General features: G+C 45.8%; 1 protein-coding gene across 1 annotated transcript in view; it reads left to right on the top strand.

The window, feature by feature from the left end:
• The first annotated feature begins 377 nt into the window (after positions 1-377).
• Positions 378-17,572, top strand: part of ELOA (elongin A) — a 35,374-nt gene continuing 18,179 nt past the window's right edge. The window contains exons 1-4 of the mRNA XM_054999630.1: positions 378-462; positions 10,357-10,413; positions 12,545-12,663; positions 15,503-16,694. Of these exons, the coding sequence (XP_054855605.1) occupies positions 391-462; positions 10,357-10,413; positions 12,545-12,663; positions 15,503-16,694 (1,440 nt within the window). The 5' untranslated portion in view covers positions 378-390. The remainder of the gene's footprint in view (positions 463-10,356; positions 10,414-12,544; positions 12,664-15,502; positions 16,695-17,572) is intronic.

Raw genomic sequence — 17,572 nt, 5'->3', positions numbered from 1 at the left:
CACTCTTGCCAGCTATCAAAATGGCGGCTGCGCCTCAGCAAAGAAGCTTCCTGCCCTGACTCAAGATGGGAAGGTTCCAACCCATTTTCCTCTCAGTTAATGTAGGTTTCCCCCCCGCCTGCCCTGACCCGAGATGGTGATTTTTACCCTTCTCTACCTTCTCCAACTTAGAAGCTTTTGCCCTCTTCCAAGATGGCGTAAGACTGCTTTAAAACCGTAGAACTGTTAACCCCTCCCCCTTTCGCCTCCCTTCCATTTTCCCTTAGCAAAGATGGCGGCGCGAGAACGGCAATTGAAGGGAGACGAGAGGTTTGGAAGTCCCGAGTCCTCCTGGGTAGACGGTGAAGCAACTGCCACTTCCGCCGCGAAGAGGCCTCGCCAGCAGTAAAAATGGCGGAGTCGGTACTAGAAGTTGTGGGGAAGCTGCAATCGAGGCTCTCGGGCAGTTCGGAGCCCAAGAAGGTAAAAGGAGCCCCTGGAGTAAGGCGAGAGGGGGACCGGGGGCGGCGCTGGTGGTTGCTCCGCATGTGGGGAGTGGTGGCCGGGGTGGCCTTAAGGATTCCGGCGAAGGAGGCTAGGACGGGGGGTGGGGAGGCTAAGAGGAAGGGGTTGTTATGTATGCGTGTCGTGAATGGGGGGGGGGGCACACGTAGGAGGCCTTTCTTGAAATTTTGACAGCGATGCGGGGGGGAGGAGATCACGAATCCCCCCGTGTTTGAGGAAAGCTGCTGCCAAAGTGGGGTGATTTCCCCCCAGCTGAGTTTCCTGAAGGGGGCTTAATTCGGATTAAGTTACCTCGGAACACTCTTTTACACCACTTAACGTTGAGCCGGGGTGACTGCGGAGGAGTTGAAGGGAGGGTCTGTGCTCATGCTCCCTCCCCCAGCCTTCTGACCACCTTTCACCTTTCGAAACTCCGAGCCCACCCCCTGGAATTAAATGCACTTCGAGGAAGGGAAGCGTTTTGCCCCAACTGATCTGTTAGTCTTTCAAGATACTTTAAGACTTTCCCCGCCCTGTTTTTTACTCCGGTTCTGGCTTAAAACAGGTTTTGGAGACAGTGGGAGGAGGCTTGCTGTTGGAACTCTTCTCCAGCCATCTTTAGGTGACGTCCCCTGCACCCCTTTCAGCTCATGCCTAGAGAACAAGCCCCTGAGTTTGGGCTTCTGCCTTGGGATCCCCTCTTTAGCCTGGATTTCTTTTGCTGCAGTCGTTAAAGCCCTTGCCCAACTGACCAAGGCAGTATTATGAATCTCCCCCAGACACACACCTGCCTTCAGTCCTTTGTGAGAAAGGCATGATAAAAAGGTTTTAAAATCATTGTCAGTGTGAACTTTGGGAATGGGCTGATATCAGGCACAGCACATGACCAAATGTGTTCCAGCCTTTGAAAGTTCAGGCTGCCATACATGAGTTGGTTTCAAAGGCTCTGGGGCACTTTTATTTTTGCTGCAACTGCCTGGCACATTTCCCCCACTGGAAAAAGTCATTGTGTGTTGGAAGATATAAAAAGAATGGAAGGAAATCTTTCCCCTCTCTTATCAGAAAGCGCGTCATGAATCTCTAAAGGACAGCCCTCTGTACTGTCCATAAGATTTCACCCTTTAAAAAATTCCTGATAGGTAGCTGCCATACATGTGTATGTATGTCTGTAACAGTCTTGAAGACATTAATTCATGACTGCCCAGTCTTTTCTAGAGCACACTCCACTTAATGGAAAGCTTTTGCAACAGTAAATCTGTTATAGTCTTCAAGGTATTCTTTTAAGGCCTTTTGGGGGTTTAAAAAAACTTTTTAAAAATTGTTCTGGACTAATTAATCTGGATTAATTTCTGCACATTATTTTTGTAGACCCATAGTAGATGCTTTTAAGGTGCCCCGGAACTGTTCTTTAACCATCTTTGTTTATATAGAGAGCCACTTTGGTCTTCCTTACACTGTGTAAGCATGTGTAAGGAAGAAGTATGAGGAAAGATAGGGGTGGGTGGGTGATGTGGTGCTCTATTATACTTTAGCCTACTCTTCCTCCAAGGAGGATTCCTCCTCTCGCACACAATTACTCTGTGAGGTAAACCAGATTAAAAAAGTGAATTAATATGCAGTGCACTTCTTTGCTGAGTGGGAGATTTGAACCTGGAGGTGTCTAGTACTAGCTTAATAATTTAACCACTGTACCATATTTTGTCTCTATAGAAAACTTAAAAGAAAAAGGAGGGACTGGTTTCTGCTGTCCCCCCTCTCAAGTTTTTGAACTCTTGAAATTAGAGGTGTAGGTGTGAGAAAAGAGATACAGGAAGCCTTTTTCATCATATTAATTGCTTAGTCAGCATCCAAGTGCTGGAAGGAAGGCATTTTTCTTCTTCTTGTGGCATGAAACCACCGAGCTAAGAGATGTTGTTCCTAAAAGTGCTGCTTGTGTTTAAAAGGCTTTATGTCTGCTCTGGAACCAGCCGAACTGCTCCCAATTAAAAAAAAATCCCTTTGGGATTTTGGGAGCTCAGCTATGTTGGACAAAGATGCACTGCTTGAAAATTGTTCAAAAATGCTTTCAGGTTTGGATGTGATTGGGTGGGGGTGGGTGTTCTAAAAAGCACCAACCTAGAGATGTTTTGTCCAGGGACAAGGGGTAGTTTTGTCAGTTCCAGAATGCTATTTTTTTTAAAAATGGCAAGTCGTGCAACTGTTAAATAAACTTCACATTCCCCTCCAGTTTCCTTGTCCCCAAGAATGCTGCTGAACCGTGACAGCTAGTAGCCTGCTGTGTGAAATGGGATGCTGGACTAGATGGACCATTGGTCTGGTCCATCACACTTTATTTATGTTTCCATGTTATCATGAGCGTGTGCATGTGTCGGGGGTATAATGTGCAGAGGAAGGGGGATGTCATACTGGATTTTAAAAATATATTGACATGTCTGTTTCTGACTATGGGCATTTTTTTGTGGCGAGGGAGGGTGATGCCCATTTCAATCTGAGGCTTGTGTGTGTATGACAACATGGTAGTGGGCAAACTGTGGTCTTCAATGGATTTGGAAACAATTCCCTTGTGCTCCAGTGTGCCACCCCAACTCTTACTCCTAGTTCAGTGTTTTCCTAACGGAACACTTTTAAGACACATTGTATGTATGTATGTATGTATGTATGTATGTATGTATGTATGTACGTATGTACGTATGTACGTACGTACGTACGTACGTACGTACGTACGTACATATATGTCATTTATATTCCGCCTTTCTCACTGAGACTCAAGGCAGATTACATAGTGTGAGATTAGTACAATCAGTAGCAAGGACAAGAGCAGGAATTTCCATACAGTGTCAAGAACATTTCCATAAACAATATCATCAAGTAAATGATTACAAGTTTACAAAGACATAGCATTAGCAAGGATCCAATACAGAATTGAAGTTTTGCTAAAACAGAACATAATCAGTTCTAGGACTTACGTTAAACAACATGAAGCACAGATAGTATATAGTATGTGAAGGGAATGGCATAAAAAGAGTCTTATGGGGAGGGGGGTTGGGTTGAACCTGGGTCTTCTGGATCCCAGTGTAAAACTAACCATTATGCTGTCCCATTGTATCCTCACAACATCCTTGTGAAGTAGGTTAGGCTTTGTGTTTCTAAATGTCACTAGCATGGGCACCATTTCTGATTAACAAGGGTGGGGTGTGCAGGGCCCGGAGGTGCACCGCCCACACGGCAAGCCGGCCACCCCGGTGCACAGTTTGCTGCGGAGCTGGCAGTGGCAGCGCGGGTGGCTGAGTGGAGGGCTGGGAGGCCGCCTGTGCCATTCACCTGCCCTGCTGATGGGGCGGCCGGCTTGCCACACACTCCCTGTCCTGCACACACGGCAAGCCAGCCGCCCCCATCAGCGGGGCAGGCGAATGGTGCGGGCGGCCTCCCAGCCCTCCGCTCAGCTGCCCGTACTGCCACCACCAGCTCCAGCACACTCCCGGCAGCTGGCAGCTGCGCCCGGCGCCCCCTCTTTGCCAACACCGGGGGCAGACTATCTCCCCCCCCCAGTTGATCCGGCCCTGGGAGTGTGTAACTTGATTTTTCATCCCCTTTTAAATCCAAATCCTTCTAGAAATAAGTTAAGTGAGACACAAGCCCAGTACAAGTGGCTCAGGCCAATGGGCAATAGGGAGCCACTTCTGAGAATGGGTAGTTCTGCTGGATGGTTGCAGCAAGAATGACTGATCTGATTGCATCTAGTGCAAGAACACATCAGAATTGCCAGAAGCTGATTGGAACAAGGCAAGGCCAGAGACCCAAGACATGTAGAGATGCAGCAGGCAGTCTCCTCCTGGGGTGGGGGGTGGGGGTTCCAGTGCTATGTTTTTCAGTGGAAAATGCCCCACCCCACATATGTAAACAAAGTCTCTTTAATGTTGTCGGGGCAGTTGAGCTGCAAATCAGTCATGTGAGATGAGTTGAATGTGAGATATTAAGCATGGCCAAAGCCCAGAGCTGGTACATGGTGTATTTGCCTTCTTTTGCTAACATTATTTAAATCATTCATTTAAATGTGAATCATTCATTTACATTTGAATTGGAAAAAATTTACCAGAAAAACCACATCGCTGGCCTCCTGCATGGGAAGATTCAGTGAACTCACAGGAGCTTTCAGGGGTTTTTTTATGGTATCTCATGGTACATTTAATGTGCCTGGTACACAGTCTGAAAATTAAAGATCTGTCTTCATTGGCTGTGGCTGTTTAGGAGAGGGGCTGTAGCTTAGGGGCAGAGCAACTGCTTTGCAGGCTGAAGGTCCCAGGTTCAGATCCTGGAATTTCCAGGTAAAGACGTCTGTCAGAGGCCCTGGAGAACCACTGCAAGTCTGAGCAGACAACAGTGGCCTTAATAGACCTGTCATCTGGCTCAGTAGAAAGCAGGTTCATGTGATCACATACCTGGGTCAAAATGATGCTTTCTTAACATAGCCTTTGCTGCAAATGAGTAGAAAAACTAACTCTCTTCATGTCAATGTTACCCATAGTTTTAGGCCTGCTTAAAGTCTTTAATTATGTATGAATCACTGGGGATTTCTGTGGGTAGTTTTACTGTTATCTGCCCCAGAAATCTTTTTTTGTAACTTAGAGAAAAAGTAAAGACTGTGCATCTTCCAGGGAGGTGTCGTATGACAGAGGACATACTTTGTACGTTGTTAGGCTCTGGTTTAGGCCCCAGATTTTTCAGTTAAGGGCTGTTGTAAGTCCTGTCAAATGGCAAGAAGATCATGTCTGCGTCCCTGCTCCAGTTTCTATGTGGCAGGGTAAAAATCTCACCATAGACCAGCCCTTGAGGTTAAGGCATATGTGTGCATGCTCCTGCCTACAGTAAGCTACTGTTTGGCCAAGCATCACCCACCTGCACTCCCGGCTACAAGGAACTGTGTAGGGAAGCTCTGAAACTGGAAGGAGAAGATTCTGTGGAAGAGCTTCCACTTCCACTGGCAAGGCAAGCCCAAGCTGCTCGGCTGACCTGGCAAACCATCACGTTTGCTGCCCTGCTCCATCCAGCAGCGGTTGTGTTCTTGGAGTGGTGATTAATTGAAATCCCCTCCTCGCATGCAGCCTCTTTCCTTTGGCTTCGTAGGGGAAAAAAACAAGAGGGGAAGAAGGGCTGTGTACTGAGAAAAGCTCTAAAAACAAAGCTCTAAAAACATATGAAATCAAAGTGACTGAAGAGAAAATAACAGTTGTTTTATCAAGTGACTTAAGTTGTAACAATAACTGAATTTGCAAAGACCTTAATACTTACATTTTTCCATGCTCTGATTTACATTGTTAGTTGTATAATCCTTTATTCTTATGAATAAAGGATTGTTTTGTATATTATTAGATGGTTGTATATCATTATCCATAACATATTCAATGAAAGGCATCCATTTTTCATACAAACATGTATTCCCTGATATTCTTAAGAAGAATCCAGCCTTAAAAATACTTTCATAGAGTTTACATCCAAGCAGACATCACAAACTGAGTGTGTATATACACATGCATATATATTGTGTTGAAACCTTCTGGTCTCCCCCCCATCCCCCACCTCCTGCTGCATCCCGCCGATCTCCACAAAATGCTGCTCCTGGGGAATAGGGGAGCCTAAAGAATGACAGGGGGTGGGGGGCTGCAGCAGGAAGGGAGAACTTAGTCTGTATCCACCCATTATAACTTTAACCATAGTTTGTCGTTCTGTGAATGAGCGTGAGGCGTTCCTCTGAGCTCCTCTCATTCTCTACATGTGGTAATCTAATGAAATAATTCTGCTTTAACACAAACCACTGTTTGTTGTTGTGTCCAGCTCACAGACTGTGATTAGTGCTTTTCCCTGCAAACCAGAATGTTCTCTCTAACCCATACTCCAGAGTATGGAATCCGGGTTTGTCGGGAAGCTTTAATTTGTGGCTTGGACACAGTGACGTGCTGGGGGTGGGGGGAATGAGTCCGATGCTACCCCAGGCCTCCTTCATGTATGACCAACCGTTGTATCTCGTTTAGTAAAACCAACTTGACCTGAGATTCTTAATAAGCTGTTAGCTCAAAGTCGCCTTTCTCTGACTTTTTCTAACCATTCCAGTTTTAAAGGGATGGTTTGTGGTTTCCAGGGTCTGGCAAACTATAATTACAATAACATGTACATTGAATGCTGTTTTGCTTTATATTTAAATAAATAACATGGGATTGGAATACTTAATACATCACAGTTGTCCGTCTAGTGCGTTTTTATCCTGTCATTCCTCCAAGGAACTTGGAGCAGCATATGAGGTTCCATCCTTCTGTACTTTATCCTCTCAACAACCCTGTGAGGTAGGTTAGGCTGGGTGTGACTGACTGCCTCAAGATCACCCTGCAAGCTTTATGGTAGAGTGGGAATTTGAGCCCAAGTCTCCATTACACCGCACTGTCTCTCCAAAAGTTATGGGCTTTACAACAAAACCACCAAATACATAGTTTCAGGTGGGTAGCTGTGTTGGTCTGCAGTAGAACAGCAAGATTCAATTTTAACAGTATCTTAAATACCAACAAGATTTTCCAGGGTATAAGCTTTCGAGAGTCAAAGGTTTTGAGAGTCAAAGTGTCTGACCAAGGGAGCTTTGACACTCAAAAGCTTATACCCTGAAACTGTTGTTGGTCTTCAAGGTGCTGTTGGACTGAAATCTTGCTGCACCACAAACATACAAAGTCTGCCTATTATACCAGAAACAGCAGTTACCATCTCTTAAAATCCTGTTATCTTTGGAGGTATTACATAGTCATCTGATCGCAGTTCTTTCTTTAATTTAAAGCTGATTGCTTGTAAAAGTGTTTAAGACTGTTCCAGACCTTGAAGGGCATCTTTTATCCTCAATCTCATTCCCATCAATAAAAACAAGTTATTCCCTCTGTATTTAAGATTTAGCTGCTTACAGTATTTTAGAGAGCTCATCTGAAGTAACTGACTGTGCAGGTACTCCAGTCGAAGCCCATTGATTTTAATGGGCTTAGACTGGAGTAACTCGGCTTAGGATTGCACTATGAATCTTGGCCGGGAGCTAATTTTTCTTTAGAGCGCAGGAAACTTTCCATGTTGATGTGCTGATGTCCAGAGGAAGTGCTTTAGTGTCACTTGCATGTTAATTTCTTCATCAGCCATTACAGCCTTGCTTTGGAATAAGTTGCTTCAGCAGAAAAAAATAGGATGTGGGTTTTCTTTCCTTTAGATCAGAATTATCAGTGTTTTGGACTAAACTAAAATTGTGCATTTCTCAGTACCGAGACGACCCACCAGACGTCGGGACGGGAGCTATCTTGCTGCCTGCTGCTGTTCTGCTCAGTCTTTTGTGCCAAATGCTCACTTTCCCTCTAGATTCTCTTTAAAAATAAATTGTGCATACATTCCTGCCCCACCTTCTCAAATCACAAGGGTTGCATTAAAAGCGGCTCCATGTGCCTCTATAATTTGCCATCTTGTGGTCCACAACCACAAAGATTAAGATCTTTCGGAAGGGGAGAGCAGTTAGCTGAGTCCCCGTGTACCATTCATTGTGCTAACTTGCACAACTGCAAGTTAGGAGGAGCCTGCATGCCAAATACGTACAGCCCTGATTGCAACTGTGGGAACTCTCTGAACAAACTTCTGGTTGTGATGCTGTGATCCAGGTTTGCATAAGTGCATTTGTGCATGCATGGGTTAGAAAGCTTCATGCAGGAGTCTTGCATTGCAAATGCTCTTTCCAACTTATGCGGCGTTTTAATTATTCATTTCATTTGCAGTCAGCCTTTCTCTCTCAGGGTGAATTGCAAAGCAAATCGAAAAATCGAAAAAATGCAACGAGAGCAGCGTAATCCATACAGCACCAGTGCACTACAGCTGGATCACACAATTAGAGAACATACAGAAAACACAGTATAATACAAAGGAGGAGGAAGGAGAGACTCGGGAACAAAGCAGTGAAACAGCATATTACAGACAACATGTACTGTAATAAAGCACAGCTACGATTAACAACAATACAATGAAAACAGTAAATAAATAAACACTATAATAAAAACAGCATAATAGTAAAAATAAACAATATAATAAATTCCTAAAGTTTCACATTCACAACAACCATGTCCCCTTTATCGAAATGGCCCCTTGAACAATTCTGTTTTACACATTCAGCAGAATGCCAGAAGCGTGAGAGCCTTCCTGCCCTCATCAGTCAGGCCATTCCACCAGAAAGAGAACTACAGCACAGAAAGCTCAGCTGTGGATGGATGTCGATCTTACCCATTTTGGGGGTGGCGCCTTCAGAAGGCTTTGCTCTACACTAGCTGTTGTGGGTCTCTTTGTTTTTGTCGTTTTTTGATGGTCTTTTGCTTCCAAGCCTGGCTCGAGGAAAGCTGCGGTGGCGATCTGCACAAGGATCATAGGCTCCGATTTGGGGGATAAGAGCTTGCACACACTGCGTGGAGCCTTGAGCATCACCAGTATTGACACGCGTGTCTTTGGGGAGGGTGGCTCATGATTGAAGCTGAGTTGCTAGTGTGGGATATTCTCAGGGAGTTGAGACCACATTAGGAATGCAAAAACTCAGGTGCCCAAGAGCCACACTTTAAAAACAGACCTGGGTTGCAGAAAGGGTCTCAAAGCAGGCTGTAACAATAGAGCTAGTTTAACGCTTTGAGTGATTGACTAGCAGTGGGGAAAGCTATGCTCCTTTCTCTGCTTGCGTTGGGTGACCTTGGGTTGTCAGTTATTCTCTTTCAGCATTTCCTACATCACAGGATTGTCATGAAGGTAAAAAGGAGCAGGGAAATCCACATGCACTCTTTTGCGGGGAAGGGCAGGATAAAAAAATGTTCTAAATAAATTACAATGGGTTGAGCTGTTCCCTAGCTGTTCATTGGAGTGAGGGCTCTAAAATTTGGAGGGTTTAGTTTCCTGGTAGACTTGAACCCTGCCTGGAAAGAAGTTGGTGGAGGAGGACTAGAGGAAGGAGAGAAAGATCCTTCTTCTTGCTGGGGTACCTGGGATGGGAACCAGCTTGGACAGCAAGAGAGATGGTGGAAGCCTGGATTTATGAAATGGTTTTTATGCCCTTGCTTCTCACTCATGTGTTACCAGTGTGCTAAGGAGCTACTGGTAACATTTTGGAGCTGCTTTGTGGGTAAGGTTTGATAGGAAGTCTTGCCTCTTCACCATCATTGAAGTTGAAACGGGCTGTGTGGTGTTTTGGTTAGGCTGTCAGATTAGGATCTGGGAGACCCTGGTGAGGTTGCACTGAAACCTCACTAGCTGACCTTCAGCCACTCACACACGCAACCTAACCTACCTCACAAGGTTGTTTTGAGAATAAAATGGAGGAGAGGAAAACGCTGTAAGCTACTTTAGGTTGCCATTGGGGAGAAAGGTAGAAATAAATAAAAATTTGGCTGGCTCTGCCATTGGTGGCATCCTTAACAGATGCCCATCTCTGCTAAACTCAGACCTCAGCCATGCTCCATTCCAGTTTCTTGACAAGTAAGCCACCACAGTGAAAGATCAAATGCAGGGCTTTGTCTCCCTTGCACAGTGTTGAAAATTGAATACCTCCTGAGCCACTGCGAGAATCTCCAGTAATGCAAATTAGAGGTTACCTATTGCAGTGCTGGCAGCTTGAGACTTCTGCATCTCTGGCCAACAAAAGACCGTGGATATTTCTTTACAACAAGACCGAATTCCTTCTGTGTGGCCGTTATCTTGACAACTCCATTGATTTTGTTTTCTGCTCTTCTTGCACGTCTGCTCCAAGGAAGAGCTATTTTCCTGTATTTTGTGCTGCGTGCAGGGAAAAAATTAAAATAAATCTTATTCTTCCCTCTCCCTTTGTCTTTGCAGCTGCTGAAAAGTTTGAAGAGGCTTTCTGAGCTGCCCATAACGGTTGATATCCTTCTGGTAAGAGCTCTTTTGTTGTGACACTACTTTTTTTTTTAACCGCAAGACACAGCAGTGCCTTGATGGGATGAACTTTTCTGTGTCTATGCTAGAGATTTTGCAACAGGGCTAAAATTGCCTGTGAAGAACCATCAGTTTCAACAGTACAAAATGTTAGCGGAGCTGTGACCTGGATGAATTTCACTGGTTGTGGGCGGCCTGAGGAATGGAGGTTGCATGGAAGGCCCCAGCCTCCCTCCTCCTCTGTGCTCTACCCTTGCCCATCATGGCTGATAAAACTGAGCTTGAAAAGACAGATGCGTCTGATCGAGTCCAGTGTCGCTCTTATACAGAGACGATTCTCTGCGTAGTTTTCATAGTATAGATGCAAGGGCCTTTGCAGTGACAGCAGAGCATCCACAAAGAAGTTTTCTACTCACTTTCTTTGCCTTGACCCTCTGTGACTACCATCCCCTCCCCTGTCACTGGAGGGTTTAGGCTTTTTTTTAAAGCTTCTAATGGTGAAGAGAAATATGCAGCCAGTATATTTTCCCTGTGTAACTCTACAGCCAAAAGGACTAGAGACTTAACTTTTTAAAAAATGAGAGCAGGGAACAAGAACATTGGTTGCAATAAACCATTATAACGTTAAAAAGGTTTAGCTATTATCAATTTTTAAAAGTCTGAAAAAAGACATCAGTTAGAAAGGGGAAATGGCCGTGGCAGGGACTGAAGTAGAGAAAAAGGTGCCCGTGGGGGCAGGGCTTGAAAAGGTGGGCACCTTCCTGTCCAAAGCTTCAGTCTTTCCAAAAAGATTGTCTCAAACCAGGTTTGGTGAAGATTGTGGCTACATTGTGTGTGTGTTGAGGAGACATGGAAGCAGGACGAATAGTGGATGATATGGGGATGCACCGCAAAACTGTGCTGCTGTAGGGAAGCCATGGCGGGGAGAGACGTCCATGTGGAAATAGCCCAGGACACTCTGAAAGCATCTTTAAATGGGGGGGGGGGGAGTAGCACTAGTTCCCTTGAAAAAAGTGGTTGTGAAACATTTCCCATCCCCCCCTAAAAGCTATCTTAATCACTGTTGCCCACTGGCTAATATCCCTTCGTTGAGTAACCTGCTCAAGAAGGTTTCAGCCGGCCAACACCAAGGTTTGGTGCATGAGAGGGATTCTATAGATCCATTTCCGTTTGGCTTCAGGCCTTGCTTTGGAACTGAACCTGCCCTGGTGGATTTCAGTGATAAGCACTGAGATGGGTATTGGGGGCACCGTACTCTGACTATTCTGTTCTTATCTGTTTGATCTGTCCCAACACCTAGGGCTGGGGGACAGTTTCTACACCTATATGTTGTAAGTCCCGCTGGATTGCATCTTGTTCCCCTGATCTGTACCAGCTATATGAAACCATTGGGAGAGATTGCCTGAGGGTTTCACCAGTGTGCAAAGAATGCCTGACTGTATTTCTCTCTTACATCTGTTCAGAACCTGGGCCTGGAGGCCTCCCTGCCCCTTTGTTATGCTCCTCAGCTGCATGCTCCCTTGCACAAGCTGAGATACTTGAAGAAGGGGCTCTGCTCTTGAGAAGGAAGAGGGTTAAACAGTCCTGTGGAGAAGTGAGGCAGTGGGGGCCAAGTGTGACCCTCTAGCTAAAAAAATGTCTAATCTTGCCATGGAGATGGGATCTCACTATCCGTGAGATGTGCTGCTCTCTGTCCTGATAAATTCTCTAGTTTTACCAGCGAGTCGCGAAGAACTCTATGAAATCTGTAAAAAAAAGTCCCTCAGATGTGTTACCAGGGCTATTGCGATCAACATGTATATTTTGATGTGATTTTGGTGAGCACATGCTGGGGAGTGCCTGTGGCATTGAAAGCACTCCTTGTTCTCTCTCCTTCATTCCGAGTGCTTTTGGAAACACTGATAAAATTTCTACACATCGCAATGAGATGTGGATGGGTTATAATCCATATTTTGCCTTTAGTATTGTGTGGGTAAGACATCTTCCAAAATACCCACACGTATTTATATTTTTAAACAATTATATAATGTTACCTTTTAGGATATTTTGGTCTGTGTGCTTCAGGAAAACTAATATTGGCTGTCAATTACTGTCAAAACCTAAATGGGTTTTCTATACCTTGGTGCAGGAGACTGGAGTGGGGAAGACAGTGAATGGTTTACGGAAACATGAATCGGTTGGAGACTTTGCCAAGGACCTGGTGGCAAGGTGGAAGAAGCTGGTGCCTGCCCCTCAAGAAACAGATCGGTAAGCCCTTGGCTGCAATGTCTGGAGACTTGAGAGCCAGCATGGTGTACTGGTAAGAGTGTCAGACTAGGATCTGGGAGATCCAGGTTTGAATCGCCACTCTGCCATGGATCTTGTTGGGTGGCCTTGGGCTGGTCACACACACTCCGCTGAACCTACCTCATAGGGTTGTTGTGAGGATCAGATGGAGGAGAGGAGGAAGACATAAGGTGCTTTGGGTCTTCACTGGCGAGAAAAGCGGGTTATAAATAAAGTAAAAGTAAAATTTCCCAAGTGCCAGGCATGTCTTGTCCAAAAGTGCCAGGACAAATTCTTGAGCATTCTGCAGGAAAGTGACTGTTTTGATCAGTGTGTGCTTAATATAGCCCTATCCTGTTCTTCAAAGCTATGAGCCTGTTCTGGTGCTTCCCCAATTTCTAAACCCCCCCCCACACACACACACCAAAAACAGTGGAAGTAATTTTTTTCTTGTGGCTGAAAAGGCTTACATTTAGGTATACGTCTGATTGACTTGCCTTCAGAAGAGCCCACCCCTGAGATTTCATCAGGAGCCATCTGTGATCTGGAAATGCCGCCTGCTTGGAAGGAGGCAAACAGAGAACCCTAATTCCATAAAGAGATGCAACAACCAGCTTCTTCTTGAGGATAGATAAGTCCTCCCACTAGCTCACTGCATCAGAAGTGATAGAATGTTTTGGTTGTTCCAGTGCAGAGGTGCTAGAAAATGCATTGTCCACCCAGCAGAAGCTACCTTGAAGAAAGCAAAAGCAGGAAAGTGATTTTTAGGGTCTCCGCTATGGCTTGGCCCTTTGGGCTTACAGGAAGCTTCATATACTTTAATTATTAATTTTATTTCTTGCACACAGCCTAGGAATGAACGAGCTAGTTATTAAGCAGAGCAGACACTGAAAATCATTGCAAACAAGAATGAAGCAGATCAGCCTCCTCTGTCTTGTTCTTGGCACTGATTAAATGCTGTTTTTTTTTCAAAATCTCATCCATTCTTCAAGAAACCTCTTCCCCCATTTTATCACAACAGCCATGACAGGTAGAGTAGGCCCAGAGTGTGAGACTGGTCCAAGGTCACCCAGGGGATTTGAATCCAGGTCTCAGTAGCGATGCTCCGACACTCTATATCACCCTGGCTCGTTTCTGCCCCCAACAAAGCTTCTCAAAAGTGAGTTATAAAATAAACCAATAATATCATTAGGATCGACTTATGTAATACCCACTACGTTCAGAACCAATAGTCACAGCAGATTGTAAGTGGCCAGGCAGATCTATACGAACCACAAACGCCTGAATGAAGCAAAAAAAAAATCTTCAGGGCCTTAAAAAGAATGTCAGATTCTGGATTCGATGAATTTCAGTTGGCAGATTACAGTAGGGTGGCGATGTGGGATACACATGATCTCTTGGGGATTGTGGTGAATGGGAGGGATCATATGGAAGGGCAGCCTCTCAAATATCTTTGGCCAGTGCTGTGAAGGGTTGGGCCCCAGAAGCAAATTGGCAACCCAGACAAGTCATAACGAGCAGGTGTAATGTGCTTTCAGTGGCTAATGGTAGAAATTAACCTGGCTGCCTCATTCTGGATTGGTTTTAGTTTCCAGACTTCAAGGGATGCCCATCACAGACTGCTTGGCAGTATTCTACTGTGCAGGTTACAAGGAGACGTACCTCAGAGGCCAGGTCTTACTTGTCTAAGATGTGACTTCCAACAGGTGCTTAAGAAAGAGGTTGCAAACATAACGCAGACATTGAGCTGAGTGTCATCTGCATACTGATGTCAGCCAGCTCTGTACCCCCCCAGGACCTCTCCCAGCAGTTTAAGAAGCTTCAGGCAAATTATTGCCAACAAAAAGAAAGCTGATGAGCCTCACTTGCTTTGTGCTCCAGCCAGTGATTAAAGAGGTGTAGCAGTGCAGCTCTACCCACATCTGGACCCTCTCCTCCTTGGCCAGGGATGGAAGTTGGTGCCAAAATGTTTTAAAAATGCAGAATCTAAGTGCAAGGAAAAATGCAGAAGTCAATAGAACTTGCATTTTGTTTAAATTTGCTCACTGGCCAACATTACTCAGAGTCTGGTGTCTTAGATTTTGTGTAACATGGAACTTCAAGAATAAGAGGCTGTAGGAAAAAGAGACTGTCTTAAGTTCTTGGGTAAAAGCATGTGAAGGAAGGCAGAAATTCCACTCTTCAAGGCTAGAATCTTTCACAAATGCACGCTAGGTGTTACCTTCAGTCATGAAGACTAGAGGCCTTGTTTCAAAAATACAAATAGTATAATGCTGAATTCTGCATGTGTAGAAGCTCTGATGTATGAGCAGCCTGGGCTGCGTTCTTTGCCTCCAGCAAACTAAACTGCTGAGTTAACTTACTTCTTTTAAGGTTTGGGGCTGTCTTGATCAGGGCAGTTTTAGTCAATGGTCAACATGGGCAGCTGCCACAAGCTCCATGCTGCGGGGGCCCAACACCCACTGCCCTATTCACCCCTTGAAGGGGGAAAAAGAAGACAGAAAGCAGACTGCTGCTGCTGCTGCCGTTTGCACCCACTCTGTCTGGGGCACGGGCTGCCTGCTTGCAGCAGCAGCAGCCATTCACTGTAGCCCCCTCTAGGGCTAAGGCACGCAGCTTGGAGGCAGATGCTTTTCCCCACTCTATCCAGGCCTCAGGCAGTCAGCTTCCAGTGGCAGCTACCACCCACCTCACATGGAGCAAAGGCCCTACATGGGTAGCAGTAATTCTGGGTCCCCATCCTGGACCCCAGAATAAATAAGACTGTCCTTTCTAGATTCATCAATCTCATTCTCATAGTGCACCCTCTCTCTTTCTTAAGGAATAACCTTGAATCTGAAGAACGCAACTACGACCGAAGCAGCTCTAGGAAACGGCAGCGAGAGCCGTCCCCCAAAGAGGATGAGGAGATTGAGCAGGACTATTCGGAAGCATACCAGCCTTCCTGCAGCCAGTCATATGAGCCAACCTACGGGGCCAAGAAGCCCAAAAGGTACCCCAAACCGGAGAAACCCCATCAGACTGTGAGCTACGGCACACCAGAGGGCAGGACGTGGGGCGGAGAGTCTCCCATGCTCTCCTCTGATCAAGAGTGCTCTGACTATGGGCATCCAATCTCGCCCGCACTGAGCGAGAGCCCTCAGGAACTATCCCCAGACCTCTGCACAGTGGAGGAGCAGGAGCAGACAGTCCTTCACCGGAAGGCTAACAAGGACAGGCAAGAGGGGGGTCATGTTCGGACCTTCAGTGAAGCCCAGGACAAAGCCAGCTTGAGTTGGAGCAAAGAGCATAAATCTTCTCATAAGGAAAAGCGACGGCCGGAGGCCAAGGGGGAGGAAAGGGTTCTTGCTTTTAGCCCGGAACGGCTGCATAAGGGATCTTCCAAAGAGCTGCTCAGAGAAGCTTCTTTGGCAGGCAGCAGCAAGGAGAAGCTGAAGGCCACAGACAGCAGCAAGCCAGAGAAGAAGAGAGAAGGCAGCAGCTCAAAGAAGGAGAAGCTGCCGCACCTTGACTTTGAGGAGACTTTGGGCAACCACGTCAAGAAGCAGAAGCTTGTAGATTCTGAGCCAGCCAAACTTAAGAAAGCCAAGCAGGGTCTGGAGGTCTCGCACAGCGATCGGGAGAAGCGAAAACCAGAGCGGGATTCGTCTATTAAGGGTAAAGAGAAAATAGCTTCCAGCAGTTTAAAAACCTCGGAGGGCAAATCCAAAGCCTCCGATTTGAACAAAAAACAAGTCGGCTTCTCGTCTCCCGATTCTGTGGACAGGGAAGCGGAGGACGAGTTTGAAAAGCCAACAATGTCCTTTGAGAACTATCTCATGTATGACCAACCTCAGCAGCACAAGAAGAAGAAGAAGGTGCCAGTGAAGCCCCCAGTGCCTGCCCCTGTCAAGGACCGAGGGCACGGCAAGCAGAATGGGTCCAAGTCTAGCGCCAAGAGCTCTGACTCCAGCCGAAAATCCCACAAGCCGGCAAATGAGAAGAAGCAATTGGAGTTGTCCAAACCAACAAAGGTAAGCCAAACTTTGTGGCAAGATATTTGAGAACTGGGAGAAACTCTTGTCCAGAAATGACTTGGCTGTGAGACAAGGTGTGGAGAGAGTGCATTTGGGGGGCGAAGTGTGGCTGAGGTGTTGTCACAGGGGAGTGTTTGATGTTTTGAATTATGTCCAGAGGACCCAAATCTTAGGGAAGAACACTCTTTCTAGCAAGGGGAGTAATAAACTACTTAAATTGCCATGTGGGTGGAGATGAGTTTCCTGCAAAGAGATGCCCATTTGTCCAGCTGCCAGGAAGGGTCAAGATGCATGGCTATTTGGATGACCTGAATGGGGCAATAAAGGAGGGACACCTGTGCTCCAAGCTTATTGGAGAAAAGAGTGCCGAGTGACCCAGGAGTGTTATCCCTCCCCTAACTCCAGTTCGGGTGAAAGGAAACCCACCCTGGTTAAAAGATCTGGACACCCCATTCGCAGTGCTCAAGCTGGACCAGGAACCAGGGGAGGGAATAAAGTGGCATCTGCCTCCGTTTCATAAGTTCTAGTGGGCTTGTGTGCATCCCAAGGAGGGGTTTGTTTTATTTATTTAAAACGTTTATATGCTGCCTCTCCACCCAAAGGTGGTATTTATTCATTTAACACATGCCAAGAGAACATCTAATGCTTAGACTAGCCTCAATTGTTTTTAATTTTTTTTCTTAGCTGTGCAATAGTCCTTATTGCAGTAATGTACCTTTTCCCTATGTACGTGAGCTCTAGAGTGTAAAGCTGTGTTACAGTGAATAATAATCATCTCCTTTAAGAACTCAGATTGTGTTCAAAGACCCTCAGCTACACATCTGGTCATTTCCTCCACACATATGCTACCATCTCCTAGCTAGGCTAAGTTGGAT

The sequence above is a fragment of the Eublepharis macularius genome, chromosome 15 (assembly GCF_028583425.1).
Source record: "Eublepharis macularius isolate TG4126 chromosome 15, MPM_Emac_v1.0, whole genome shotgun sequence".
Taxonomy (NCBI): domain Eukaryota; kingdom Metazoa; phylum Chordata; class Lepidosauria; order Squamata; family Eublepharidae; genus Eublepharis; species Eublepharis macularius.
Note: the sequence above shows the minus strand (reverse complement) of the source record. Positions and strands in the feature narration are given on the sequence as shown.